This window comes from Coenobita brevimanus, chromosome 69 (assembly GCF_032717465.1).
Source record: "Coenobita brevimanus isolate Jiangsu-jjx chromosome 69, ASM3271746v2, whole genome shotgun sequence".
Taxonomy (NCBI): Eukaryota; Metazoa; Arthropoda; class Malacostraca; order Decapoda; family Coenobitidae; genus Coenobita; species Coenobita brevimanus.
The window spans coordinates 18,541,779-18,556,388 of NC_137022.1; the positions used below are offsets into that span (position 1 = coordinate 18,541,779).

Genomic DNA, 14,610 nt, shown 5'->3' on the forward strand with positions numbered 1-14,610 from the left:
ATTTATTCACATTTCCTCAATTAGGATGGACAGAGGAGAGAACAGGGCATACACACACACACACACACACATGCAAGGCAAGGAAGTAGGACACCTGCAAGGCACGGAAGCAGGACACATGTGAGGCACGACATAGGCTACAGTATATAAAGCATGTGACCAGTGAGACAGGGAGAGCCAAGGGAGATGTGAATCAGGAGAAAGGTACGATGAATGAATAAGGGAGGGTGCGGGCTGCTAACAGGAAGGGAACTGGGGAAGATGAGGACAATGGAGGGACAGTGAGCAGTAAGAGGGGAGGCAGTGAGGAGTGGCATTCACAGTGCAGGAGATGAGTTTAAGAGCGGTGGAAGAGAGACTGCCAACGAGAGGAAAGTGTGGTGTAGAAATCACTAAGAGCAAGAGAGCAGTAACTGACCTTAAGTTTATGCAGCTCCCTGCGGGCGCGTGTGAGCTCCTCAGCCTGGCGTTTGAGCTGACGACGAAGATCCAGCGTCTCTGCCTCCAACACGTCTATCTTGAGGTCACGTTCGCGGATGTCGGCCTTCAGTTCAGGCACAAGGCCCCGCAAATAGTTATAGTCCTCTGGTACAGGAGGCCGCGGGACGGGAGCACCGCGCCCGTTCCCAGGGCCCGGCCCCCCGGGAGTGTCCTGCCCGCCGCCAGAATGCTGGTGGTGGTGGTTGTGGTTGTGGTGGTTGTGGTGGTGGTGGTGGGGGCCGCCAGCCTGGCCTGACGTGCCATTACCCATGATGGCCACCGGCATGGGTGAGGGCTGGGGCGCCCGGCAAGAGGCGGGCTGGGGGGCGGGGTGATAGGGCTGGACAAGGGTCTGGGGCTGGGGCTGAGGGCTGAGCGGGGCGGGAGCAGTGTATACTGGCCGCTCCAAGATCTGAGACAAACTGACGGGGCCGCTGGGGCTGCCTGGCCGCGCACCGCCCGCCCCGCCCCCCTCACCCTGCCCCGCCCCCGGCATCCAACCACCCCTACTGGGCTCTGTGGCGGGGGCGTGAGATGAGGGAGGCGGGGGAGTGTGGGTGGGTGAGTCGGGAGGGCTGGGGGCGTCCTGTGAGAGCGTCGCCTCCTGCAGCAGTCGGCTCACTTCACGCACACTGGCAGGGTAGCCGCACCCCTCCATCCTGAAACACAACAGCACAGCACATTAACGCCACTGAATCACTAATATTATCTCCCTGCTCATTTACACATCATTAACATCACTTCCATACGGATTAAATGTATAATCACAACTGTATCGACATCATCTCACAACACATTACCACATAATTACAAACTATTATCATTATCCAATTTGCTTTACCATTAACCCATTAGCTCCCAGGGTTCCTATGTGAGGGATTGTGCTGGACGGGTGCTAAGCGTATTGCCCTCCGCCTATTGACTCACAGTCGAGAAGCTCATAGCTTCCTACCCCGGGGTTCCTTTCTTTATGAACTTTTGAAAAAGCCCACTTCCGTCCTATACTGAGGACACTGGGAGCAAATGAGTTAAGGAGGGAATGGGGAGTTGTGGTGCTGCCCCAACTTATGGAAATCTTGTCAGACTTAAATAAATCCAATGCATATAAAACAGTGACAACAGATGAAGTCTCACACTACCCACTCTCAACACACAACAGAAATAACACATATTCCTACAACACAAAACTATATCATCAGGCAGCATTACCATTACCACCACACCACACATCACCATCACCATATCTGTACACATCACCATCCCACCATACAACGGCACTATCACTTAACCCTATCACACATTACCATCATCACCCCACATCATCACCACCTCACCACACGACAATGCTATCACCTCACCGCAAAACATTACTATCACTACCTCACCACACAGCATTACCACCACCACCTCACCAGACAGCATTACCATCACCACCTCACCACACATTACCACCATCACCACCTCACCACACATTACCATCACCACCTCACCACACAACATTACCATCACCACCTCACCACATAACATTACCATCACCACCTCACCACATAACATAACCATCACTATCTCACGTAACATTACCATCATCATCTCACCACACAGCATTACCATCACCATCTCACCACATAACATTACAATCACCACCTCACCACATAACATTACCATCACCATCTCACCACATAACATTACCATCACCACCATACCACATAACATTACATCACCACCTCACCACACAACATTACCATCACCACCTCACCACACAACATTACCATCACCATCTCACCACATAACATTACCATCACCACCATACCACATAACATTACCATCACCACCATACCACATAACATTACCATCACCATCTCACCACATAACATTACCATCACCACCATACCACATAACATTACCATCACCACCTCACCACGCAACATTATCATCACCACCTCATCACATAACATTGCCATCACTACACCACACACCATTACCACCATCACCTCACCACACAGCATTACCATCATCACCTAATCACAGCATTATCGTCACCATCCCACCACACAACATTACCATCACCACCTCACCACACAACATTACCATCACCACCTCACCACACAACATTACCATCACCACCTCACCACACAACATTACCATCACCACCTCACCACACAACATTACCATCACCACCTCACCACACAACATTACCATCACCACCTCACCACACAACATTACCATCACCACCTCACCACACAACATTACCATCACCTCCTCACCACACAACATTACCATCACCACCTCACCACACAACATTACCATCACCTCCTCACCACACAACATTACCATCACCACCTCATCACACAACATTGCCATCACTACACCACACAGCATTACCACCATCATCTCACCACACGGCATTACCATCACCACCTCGTCACGGCATTACTGTCACCATCTCTCCACACATGTGACTTGTGTTTTCGCTGGCATCCTTGACTTCATAGCACGTCTTCCTGCGAGTTGTATTATGAATTAAAAAATAAAAAATAAAGGCTTAATATTCTCCTGTGCGCTACGTTAATTATGCCGATGAAGAAGGGTAACTTAAGCCAGCAATCCACCAGGTTTACATTTAAGATATGATCCTCAGGCCAAAACAGCAACCATATTGACACATTTGCCATAGGACATTTAGGTACAATGCGCAAAAACAAATAGCTGGGAAGGAGTTTAACAAATCTAACATGCTAAAGATAACACTGCTCAGTATCATTACAACCTTACAGCACATTGCCATCATATATTCTCGCTACACAATATCATTATTTATTACCACAGTGCACATTATCACAAATCTTATCATATATAACCAATATCACGTCACATAACCACTACACAACATCAACAACACACTACATAACACAAACATCACCGCATACCACAGTAAATCACCATTACAGTTCACCACACGTCATCATCAATATCATCTTCATCGTCACCATCATCATCACCTCACCAACTATTACAACCACACTGCACATAATAGTTATTACCATTATCAACAGACACCTAGCCTCACTATACAACATTGCCATCATACTACACGTAACATTAACTTCATCACACATTATCATTACCACTACACAACAAATCACCATCATCATATCACTGCACAACGTAACTATCACACAACACATAAAACTAACATCACCATGGATTGCCATTATCACCTTGCTATGTCACTTAGCTGCGCAGTATCACCACCACACAACACGTGGCACTAACCTCATGACACACATGTACATTATCATCTTACAACGTAGCCTATCACTTTACAAAAACACCACCACATATTAGCATACCACTCACCACACACCATCGCATAACATCTTTGAAATAATGTGGCATAACAATACCATCACTTTTTCCTTTATTCACTTGACCGTGATGGCGACTTTAATTTTATTATTTACTCACACAGACGATGGTGTTCCGCTAAGCAAAGGCTATTAATAACAGAGGAAGTACAATAGCTTTCTATAACCCCATCGCCGCATGAATGTTTGTCTGATCTTAATAAAATCGTCTGATAGTGACAAGAATATAAAACAAATAACATCACAGGGTTGTAAGTGTTAAATGACACACCTAAATCGAACCCTACTCGGCTATTTCGCTAAATATATACTATAATATTTGATTACACTCTACACATCACCAACAACACAGGCTTAGTACCTTACACCCCCTAACAACACATTATTTCACTAAATCCCAAGTGCACACTACTCTCACAACCCTCTACACACACACACACACACACACACACACACACACACACACACACACACACACACACACACACACACACACACACACACACACACACACATCAGCTTATTAATACACACACTTAAAAACACCTTCTGTTAACACACACACACACACACACACACAAACACACATATCAGCTTATTTATACACACACTTAAATACAGATGTTGCCAACACACACACACACACACACACACACACACACACACACACACACACACACACACACACACACAACATAATCAAATCAGCATACTAAACCCAGTGACTACATAGGGTTTCTCTGTGCTGAATATTAATACGATATGGAAATGTCTAAAATCCACCCTCACAGTGACAGTATTACAGAACAGTGCTTCTTACTCTTTAAGTGTTATACAGCCTTGAGACTTAGTTAAAAAGAAGTCATTCACCCGCAAGTAGATTTTCACATGTTTTTGGTCTTATTTGTCTTACCCTCCCTTGTGAATAAACTTATACATAATTTACCTTTGTGAATAAAATTATACATAATTTACCGTACCACATTACGGAATAAAACATACCATTACTAGAGTTTATCTATTTATTTGCCAATTTTATTTTAAAATTTGATCATCCTAAAATACACACAAAAAAGGAGTTCTGAAAATTTTTAAACAGATTTTTTTTTTTTATCTTGCATCAGCATTAATACAAATTTTTATAAACAATATTTTATTGGTGTGTATGCTTACCACAGAACAAAAATGACAAACAGAGTTCGTCTACACTTACATGCATGTTATTGATCATCAGTGACTAAGATGCTCCAGCACACCTGCGACAAACTTCTCAAACTGAGACATAGTTTCCCTCTCCAAAGCAACCCACATTACCGAACTAACACACTGAAATTTCCAGCTGCGTTACAGGAAAAATATAAATGTCTGACTAAATTATGTCATCAACCCTTCATGTTATTAACCCTTCATTCAAACTCTAGTTTCAGTCACCCTTAAAATAATTTCATCACCCTTGGTTGAATCATTCACAGTTCTAAGAAGCATTGTTACAGATACTTTATAATCTTTTCATTGCACAAGATTTCTCGCTATAAAATAAGAACTGACTCGAGGTAGTGAGAATAAAAGTTTTAAAGTCTGAAGACGGCAGAAAAGGAGTTAAATATACTCAGAGTTTACTTATGCACTTCACTTGCCAGAAAACACACACACACACACACACACACACACACACACACACACACACACACACACACACACACACACACACACACACATGCATCAAATGACGATGCTACCTTCTCTATTACATACCGCGACCTAAAAACACGTAATGGTCGCTGTAATCAGGATGTGTTGTGTGTGTGTGTGTGTGTGTGTGTGTGTGTGTGTGTGTGTGTGTGTGTGTGTGTGTGTGTGTGTGTGTGTGTGTGTGTGTGTGTGTGTGTGTGTGTGTGTGTGTGTGTGTGTGTGTGTGTGTGTGTGTGTGTGTATGCGTATATGTGTATGTGTGTATGTGTGTATATGTGCGTATATGTATGTATATGCGCGTATATTTGTGTATGTGTGTATACGTGTGTGCATATACGAGATGTTTGTGTGTATATTATGTATATATAAACATAGATAGATAGATAGATAGATAGATAGATAGATAGATATTGTGGTAGGTGGGGGCGCTCACCATCCACTCACTCGATGCCGTGCTGCTCTCGGGTGTCTGCCCTTTTCTCTCTTCCATCCTTATTTCCTTCCATCCTCTTCTGTCTTTCTTTCCTTCAGTCCTTCCTTGTTCCTCTGCCTACGGGTGACTTTACACTCCCTCTTCCGTCTTTCTTTCCTTCATTCGTTCCTATTCCTTCTGCCTGTGGGTGGCTCTACAGTACACTGAGTGACAAGCCAAACGGCTTCCTGTACACCAAGAAACCATTTACTACGTTGGGTGGTAACCATATAACCAAATTTTGGTGCCTGTGGTTTAGTGGGTAATTATTGCGCTCCAATCGGATTGGGCCGGTGAAGGTTTATATCCAAGGGATGGTTGGGGTTTATTGCTCGGGCAATGCCACTCAGGGATGAGTGAGGCTGGTCACTTTCATCTTAAATGTCAGGACCAACTGCCTAACTCCGGGCTACTACGCTCCTCACGGGCAACGAAGGATTGGATGATGGATGGATGGATGGATGGATATATATATATATATATATATATATATATATATATATATATATATATAGGCTATGTGTATGTGTGTGTGTGTGTGTGTGTGTGTGTACGGGTTAACGGTAGTAGCTCCGCCCATTGTTGCTGTCAGTTTGAGAGAGAGAGAGAGAGAGAGAGAGAGAGAGAGAGAGAGAGAGAGAGAGAGAGAGAGAGAGAGAGTGAGAGATAATAATAAAGGTAAGTCTGTTGAGAGAGAGAGAGAGAGAGAGAGAGAGAGAGAGAGAGAGAGAGAGAGAGAGAGAGAGAGAGAGAGAGATGAGGAGGGATAATAATAAAGGTGAGTCTGTTGAGAGAGAGAGAGAGAGAGAGAGAGAGAGAGAGAGAGAGAGAGATTAGGAGGGATAATAATAAAGGTGAGTCTGTTGAGAGAGCGAGAGAGAGAGAGAGAGAGAGAGAGAGAGAGAGAGAGAGAGAGTTATAGGGCCAAGAGGAGGGTAATAAAAAGTGTGAGTCTGTTTATACTCAAAGCTGTAAACATAAACAAACAACAACAACAACAACGACAAGAAGTAGAGCAACAGTTGTGGCTGCGAAGCACGTGGCCCCTCGTCAGGAAAGAGAGAGAGAGAGAGAGAGAGAGAGAGAGAGAGAGACTGATGAAGAATACTAAATAGTGGAAATAAAGAGAGGCTGCGAATGACTGTTAGAAATATGTGTAGAGATAAAGGAGAGTGAAGAGGAGAGATAGGGCAGGGGGAAAAGAAGTGATGAACGGGGAGGAGAGAGGGAGGGGGAGTAGAGAGAGGGATGGGAACATGGTAGACATGTACAGCAGGAGAGAGAGAGAGAGAGAGTATGCATCTGATAAGAGTGAAGGAAGTGCGGTCGTGATGGTGAAAAGAGTAAGAAGGCGAAATCGAAATGAGTGCGAGATTAAATATTGTGAGGAAAGACAAGAAAGTGAGAGAGTATCGAGCGAGAAAAATGACAGTGAGGAAGGACAGTGGAAGAACGGAGCGGGACAGAGAGGCGAGTGTGAAAGAGAGTGAGACAGAGGTGAGGAAATAAAGAGGGAGTAAGATTGCAATACTTAAGTGATTATATGTGGGGGAGGGGGAACAAGTAGAGTAGGAGAGTGAGAAAGGGGTGTGTGACAGGGAGGGACAAGGTGAAACGTTAACGAAAGTGAGAGGGGAGGGGAGAATGAGAAAAATGAGATCATAGTAGGAAGTGAGAGTGTGAGAAGTTAGATTGAAAAAAAGGTAAGAGCGAAACCTAAGAGTGGGGGATAAACTAAAAAAGCTGAGAGTTTAAGAGGGACCGTGAGACAGATAAAAGGAGGGAAAGAATATGAAAAAGAGATATGAGAAAGTTGAAAACAGGAAACGAAATGTGAGGAAGCCGAGAGTTTTAGGTGATCGAATATAAGAAATCTAGTTGAGATTCAGAAGTGAGAGTGGCAAAGTTCAGAGTATGAGGGGAGTGTGAGTGAAAGGTGAACTGCATGAAGAGAGAGGATGTGAAAGATGAGAGTATAAGGGGCGGGAAATTGGAGAGAGAGAGAGAGAGAGAGAGAGAGAGAGAGAGAGAGAGAGAGAGAGAGAGAGAGAGAGAGAGAGAGAGAGAGAGAGATGTGATGAGAATGAGAGTGATATGAACATAGAATGAGAGTGAGGATAAGATGAGTATGAGGAAAGAGGTAAAAGTGCGAGGAATCTGAGGGTGAGAAATCTGAAAGGATAAGGTTAAAGTAGGAGAAAGCAGAGGGTATGAGATAAAAGTGAGGGTGAGAAAAAAAAGTGAGAGCATGAGGGGTGAAAATGAGACTGTGAGGACGGGATAGGAACTGGTGTAAGGGAGGGATTAGAGCGAAAGTCTGAGGTGAGAGTAGGAGTGTGGAGGAGCGGTGTGAGTGACAGTAGAAGGAAAGAGTGAGTGAGAGTGTGAGGGGGAGGTGATAATGTGAAGAAGAGGCGAGAGTGAGTGTGAGGGAGGGGTGAGGATATTTATGAGAAAGACGAGAATATGATATTGTTATTAAAAAAAAAAAATAAACAGTGTGTGGGGTGAGCCTGAGAGTATGGGTGATGGTATGAGGCAAGCAACAATATAAGGGGAAGGGTATGGAAAGGAAAACGAAAAATATGGGAACGGCAAAATCAACTGACGAGGGGAAGGGAGGCAAAGGTGATTATAATCCGGGGGAAAATATATACAACAAGGGAAGTAAATACCAGGAAAAACGGGTGCGAAAAACAAATAATGAAAAACGGAACTAATGGGAGGAGATGAGGGAACTCTGTTAAAAATTAATGTATAACAAGTCTCAAGTGGGAAGGGGATAGGAGGGAAAATAAATGATGGAACGGGCGAATGGTTAGTTGGACTATAAATGTGAGGATTGAAAATTGTCATAAGACGGAAGTTATGTTCTAGGAGAGAGGCCGAAGTGTAAATATCTATATAATAATGGACCATTGCCTGCCGGTATAAGGGTTTATTCATCTACTGCTCCTAGACGCGTGGACCATATTGATGAAAATTTGTAAAAACACATCCTAGGGGCCAGATTTGGGGGAGAGGGAAAATGGTTTCAGAATTACACCGTGAACAAGGAGATTCAGATGAAGAGGTGACATGAAAGTTCAGAGCTGGCTGGGCCAAATGGAAAGAAGTGAAGTCATTAACGTGCGACAGAGTAAGTAGAAGCTAAGAATGAAAGTCTAGAAAACAGTCATCAGATCAGTTTATGGAGCTGAAACATAGCAACTAAGGAAGAAAGAAGAGCAGTTACTGGACAGGACTGAACTGTTTGTTTATAAGATGGATAATGATAATTTCATTAAGAGACAGGTTGAGGAATTAAGTTACCAATAAAAGAGCAGAAATGATTTTAAAAAGTGGAATGGTTAAGGAGACAAGGCAACGATGGTCGGGTACGTAGTTAGGGGAGTAAAGGAAGAACCGGTGAGGAGAACATGGAAAGAACCAGTATGGGAAAGAAAGACAAGATGACGGATGAAATGGAGGATACATTAATGGAGTTGGCTACGATGTGCAGAAAATGGGACTGACAGAAAATGATGTAAGAGTAAGATGGAGGCAATAAATTAGAATGGCCGATCCCTGACTGTGTGACAAGGCGAAGACGAAGAAGGGCGAGGGGATGGATAGAAGGATAGTTGGCAGGTACATGGAAAGGCGAAAGATCTGATAAAGACAGGAAATACAGAAAAAGAAACAGAGGATTAGGTTAGTGTTTTATACCTGGAGATGTGAGGAACATTCGGAAGATTTCAACATGTCTGCTTTGTTTACTTACCCTTTTACCTTAAGAGTGATTATTATTGTGTGTTTTACGTTAGATACATTATTGTGTAAGGAAATGTGAGCTCACTACTAGGATCTAGAATATGCTAGACTTCGCTAGTAGGGGAAGCCTGAAGGGGGGGGGAGGATATTTAAAGACAATTGTCCTGCATTCAAGATGGGTCAGTTTTAGTCGACGAGCCAGCGTGTAACGGACAGTGGACGGAGTTAGCTGTGCACGGCAACCAGTCAGAGTGGAATGACAGACAGATTAGTCAGTAATGGATAGTCAGTGATGTCACTGAGTCAGTCAATGGCGAACGGTGATAGAGTGTGTGAGAGAGTCAGAGAGTGAGCACTACTTAGTGAAGGACAGAGTAGTCAAAGTCAGCAAGTGAGTCAGCCAAGCAGTGAACGGACAGTGAGCGAGTAGTAGTGAATGATGGACGTAGATGACGTGAGAGTGAAAAGTCAGTGTTTTGCAAGTGTCCCACAGCTGTGCCTAGAAGGAATAAAACCCAGAAGTGTTCGGCTGCCTTTGATTAACCGTCCAGCTGTCTACACGTCCTTCTCGACATATCAAAGAAAACATTGGTGTCAGGAGTAGGGATACGTCTTGAGAGATGGAGACGTGGACAGACTGCCAAAACGACGGATGTATTTCTGACAGATACACTCGCAGTGTTGAGAGCACAACAAAAACAATCAAACAAATGCATGAAATACTAATGAAACAGTGTGAAGAACAAAAGAAATATTATGGAGAACAGCTAAAAGAGCAAACGATATATCGAGAACAAAATAATTTTCAAGAAGCATGGCAAGACAAACAAGGGAATATATCAGGAAGAACAAAAAGAAGCCCAAACTCAATACTACACAAGATTAAAGGAACATCTAAGTGAACAGAGATAAGTGTTTTGCCAATTACGTAAGGAACTGCAGGATAGGACCAGGAAAAAGGAAGCAACAACAAGAGGTCACGTACAGGAAGGTAGAGAAAATGAACAACCAGGTAGGAGAAGTGAGGGAAGAGGGTTCCTGTATAGTGGAGGATATAGTGAAAAGTGAGTCCTTGAACAGTGTTTGGTTTAGGGTCAGCATTCAGCACACCTCTTAGGTGCCAGTGACAGGTGTGCAGAGAGGGATGGTGAGACTGGAGGAGTAGCTTGACCAGTAAACATCGGTCCAGGATCAGAGAGGACTTTGATGCAGTCAGATGTGGTGGGTCGCCAGCAGTTTGCAGAGCCAATGCAGCTGCTGTGTGGTGTTGCCGGGCGTTACGTTGGGCTTGGGGTGCCGGTGGGTGCTGGGATACACCACGGAGCGAAAGAAAAGACCTTGGTCGTTTGTGCTGCCGACGTTGGGGACCCCTGCATCTTGGGTTTGGACTGCCATGGGTCCTGCCACTGCCTGCTTGGCTTCCATTTAATGTAAATGTGGCTAAGATGAAGGAATATTCTGCGGAGGGGTCATCTATCTGTCTATCTTTATACCTATGCTGCTTCCCCCAAGGAAAGGGAGGTAGCCGAGACAGGACGACACACTCCCCATTTACTCATCCATTCAAACTCATTCGCATCTTAGCCCCAAAGGGGAGAACGGACAGATCCTCACCGCACCACACCGCACAAGGGTCAACTGCACAATGCAATCAGTGACATCCGCAGCAGGGCCCGACAGCAGAGCTGGTTTACCCCTGCCACATCATAACAGACCCATCCCCTTACCCGCACCTGACCTGACTAGCTGATCAGACCAAATGCGGGAGAATATCCCCTCAGGGCTGCGTCATCACTTATTCATTCACAATTTCTCTCCATTTATTTCTGTCACGCACAGCCACTCTTCCTTGCTCAACAGACATCCCTCTCGCATCCAATGCTCTTTTCACACTGTCCATCCATCCTATTCGTGGTCTTCCTCTCAACCTTACACCTCTCACATCAGATCTAGTTATCTTTTTCACCAATTGCTCATTATCCATTCTCTCCATATGCCCAAACCATCGCAACACCCTCTGCTCAACTCTACCAGCCATCTCCCGAACAACTCCAGTTCTTCGCACTTCATCATTTCGCACTCGATCCATACGCGTCACCCCACACATATTTCTCAGACACCTCATCTCCATTAAAGTCTGCTAGTGACAACCAGACGGACTACATTTATCCCCTCTGAGTCAGATATGCTGGTGTCCTGCAAGATCTACGTCATGCTGCACACTGCCCTGGGATTGATGGAGTGCAGGAGCCATAGCATGACATAAGAGGGAGTGATGATATGCAGGACCTTAGCTGACTCTATGGTAGAGGAAGTACCCGTTGTCATAGCCAACTTTTCGCTTTGCCCTAACAATATACATCAAGGTACAGTTGCTGGTTTTGTGCCAAGAAGTCGATCAAGAGCCATCAAGCAGTGCATGCAGGAGGAGCACAGTTGAGCTCCAGAAAGAATTACCCGACCACCTGTGAGATCTTTTTGCCAGGAGTGCCCAGTATCTGGCGAAGCCTCAGAAGGAGCAGTTTAGGGGGCTCTTAGTGTGGCACACTGATGAATTTTCCACAGGAGACCTGGGCCTGGGAAATGTACTTGGAGTGAAGCCACGACCTGCTAGAAGCTAAAGATGAAAGGAGGGCCTAGGAGAATGACGGAGTCATTGATAACCCTGGCAATCCAGGTCTTCACGTCATGAGGTCTAGACAGCAGAGGCAACATCGACGAACCGCTAGTCTGAAAGCTTTTGCTGCACATACTTGTATATAGGTAGGATTAGGTGCTTACGTCGGGGACAATGCAGTTTTGAGGGAATGGCAGTGTTAGGACAGTAAGATTAGGTTAGTGTTCTATATCGGGAGATGTGAGGAACATTCTGGAGATTCTGGTATGTCTACTTTGTTTCTCGCTTACCTTAGGAATTAGTTCTTGTCATTATTGTTAATATGTGTTATTAATTTAAGTGCATTAGTGCTTGAGAAAATGTGAGTTCTGTACTAGGCTCTAGAATATTCTGGCCTGTACTAGTAGGGGGAGCTGGGAGGGGGGGGGACATTTAAGAAAACCGTGCCACATCCAAGACGAGTCAGTTTTAGTCAGTGAGCTACTGTGTAACGGACAGAGGAAGGAGCTACTTGTGTGCGGCAACCAGTCAGAGAGAAGTGACTGATAATTTAGTCAGTACTGGACAATCAGTGGAGTCAGTCAATCGGTGTATCACAGTCAGTGACGGACAGACAGTCATGCAGAGGGTCAGTGAGATTTAGTCAGTAAGAGCAAATGCGTGAAGGACGGAGCAGTAAATCAAAGTCAGGGAGAGTCAGTCAGTCAGTGAACAGACAGTGAACGAGTAGCAGTGACTGAAGGACGAAGGTATTGTGAGAGAGAGAAGACAAGGTTTTGCAAGTGTACCTCAGCTGTGTCTAGAAGGAATAAAGGCCAAAAGTGTTCAGCTGCCTTTGATTAACTGTCTGGCCTGTCTACGTGTCGTTGTCGACGTATCAACGAACCTTCAGGAGTAACAATATACAATATGCAGATACAGAAGTAAGTAGATAGACACTGACACACAGACAGGCAGACAAATAGAGAGAGAGAGAGAGAGAGAGAGAGAGAGAGAGAGAGAGAGAGAGACCTACATGCTGGAAAATAGAGTCATAATTACATAAAAGAAAATGAATTTATAAAGGAGGATATGTTGCACGAGAAAAAAAAAATGGATGAAATATGCCAGCAGTTATAAATCTGGGAGAAAAATCCCCCTGAGAGTAATTTCCAGGATTCCAGGGGGGAAATTCATTTGCGGGGATATATAAATTGCTAGTGATTAAGCTCCACTCCACTCAGTCATACCGCCGCCCAACGCACCCAACATTCGCCCTTCGCAAGGTTAATCGTCCTGTACTCGTGCCTTGCTCGTACCTACCTAGTACGTTCAGTTCTGTTGTTGGGAGGCGCAAGTCATTAGCTGCTTAAAGAACGGTTGCCATTTGGCCTTTTTTTACTGCCATGTTCAAAAATTTGGCCGTAAGCAAAATTGATAGGCCGTGAAAAACTTTTTTGTTACGGCCAAATAATCTGACCGTAATATGACCGAATTTTACCGTTAGGTCTACGTTTTATTAATTCTTTACCGTTCTTCATTTGTCATCTATTGACTCAAGGAGCAGTTGACATAAACTACGGTAATTATTACAAATGAACGCTGTAGTGGCAACTACGCATGTTTACTGTACCCTTTTTTCTTATTTAAAATTAATATTTGGTATCCTACTTTTGTGATTCCGTTTCGATTGGCCATGACGCTTCCTGCAGATCTGACAACCCTTGCATAAAGCATCTCACTCATTCGCTCTCTGTCTATGCAGATGGTTGTGTACAGTGTGTTGCTCCCTTACCACGTTAGTTGTACATAGTGTTGAAGACCATTTATCACACTATTGTAGGGTATTACCGTATTTGAATTCGTATTGCTTTTCCATTGTATATGTATCATATTTGAATTTGAGCTTGCTCTTCAGTTCATCGTATATTCCTTGTTAATATGAATCTCCGTACCTAAATATCTAACACAGTTAATATCTGATAATACTCTAATTATGAGATCTTATTGGTTTCATAGCTAACAGCAAAATGTATTCAGATTTTATTACTACTGTATATTATTAAAAAGTGTACGTTTTGAATGATGTCTGGTTATTGCTGTCTGCCACTTAACCATGGCCATTCCTATTTCTCAATTTTTAGTGTAGCTTTTGAGGTGCTTGGGGTGACATTGGAAAATTCAGTAAATTATTGAAAATGTTATATAAGTGTTTCCCTTCTTTTACATGTTATGTCTGCTTTCAGATATCA

General features: G+C 44.0%; 1 protein-coding gene across 1 annotated transcript in view; it reads right to left on the minus strand.

Moving 5' to 3' along the window:
* The window catches only part of LOC145406106 (cGMP-dependent protein kinase, isozyme 1-like), a 664,176-nt gene extending 663,185 nt beyond the window's left edge, over window positions 1-991 (minus strand). Inside the window, exon 1 of the mRNA XM_080277304.1 lies at window positions 419-991. Within this exon, the coding sequence (XP_080133430.1) occupies window positions 419-976 (558 nt within the window). The 5' untranslated portion in view covers window positions 977-991. The remainder of the gene's footprint in view (window positions 1-418) is intronic.
* Window positions 992-14,610: the final 13,619 nt, after the last annotated feature.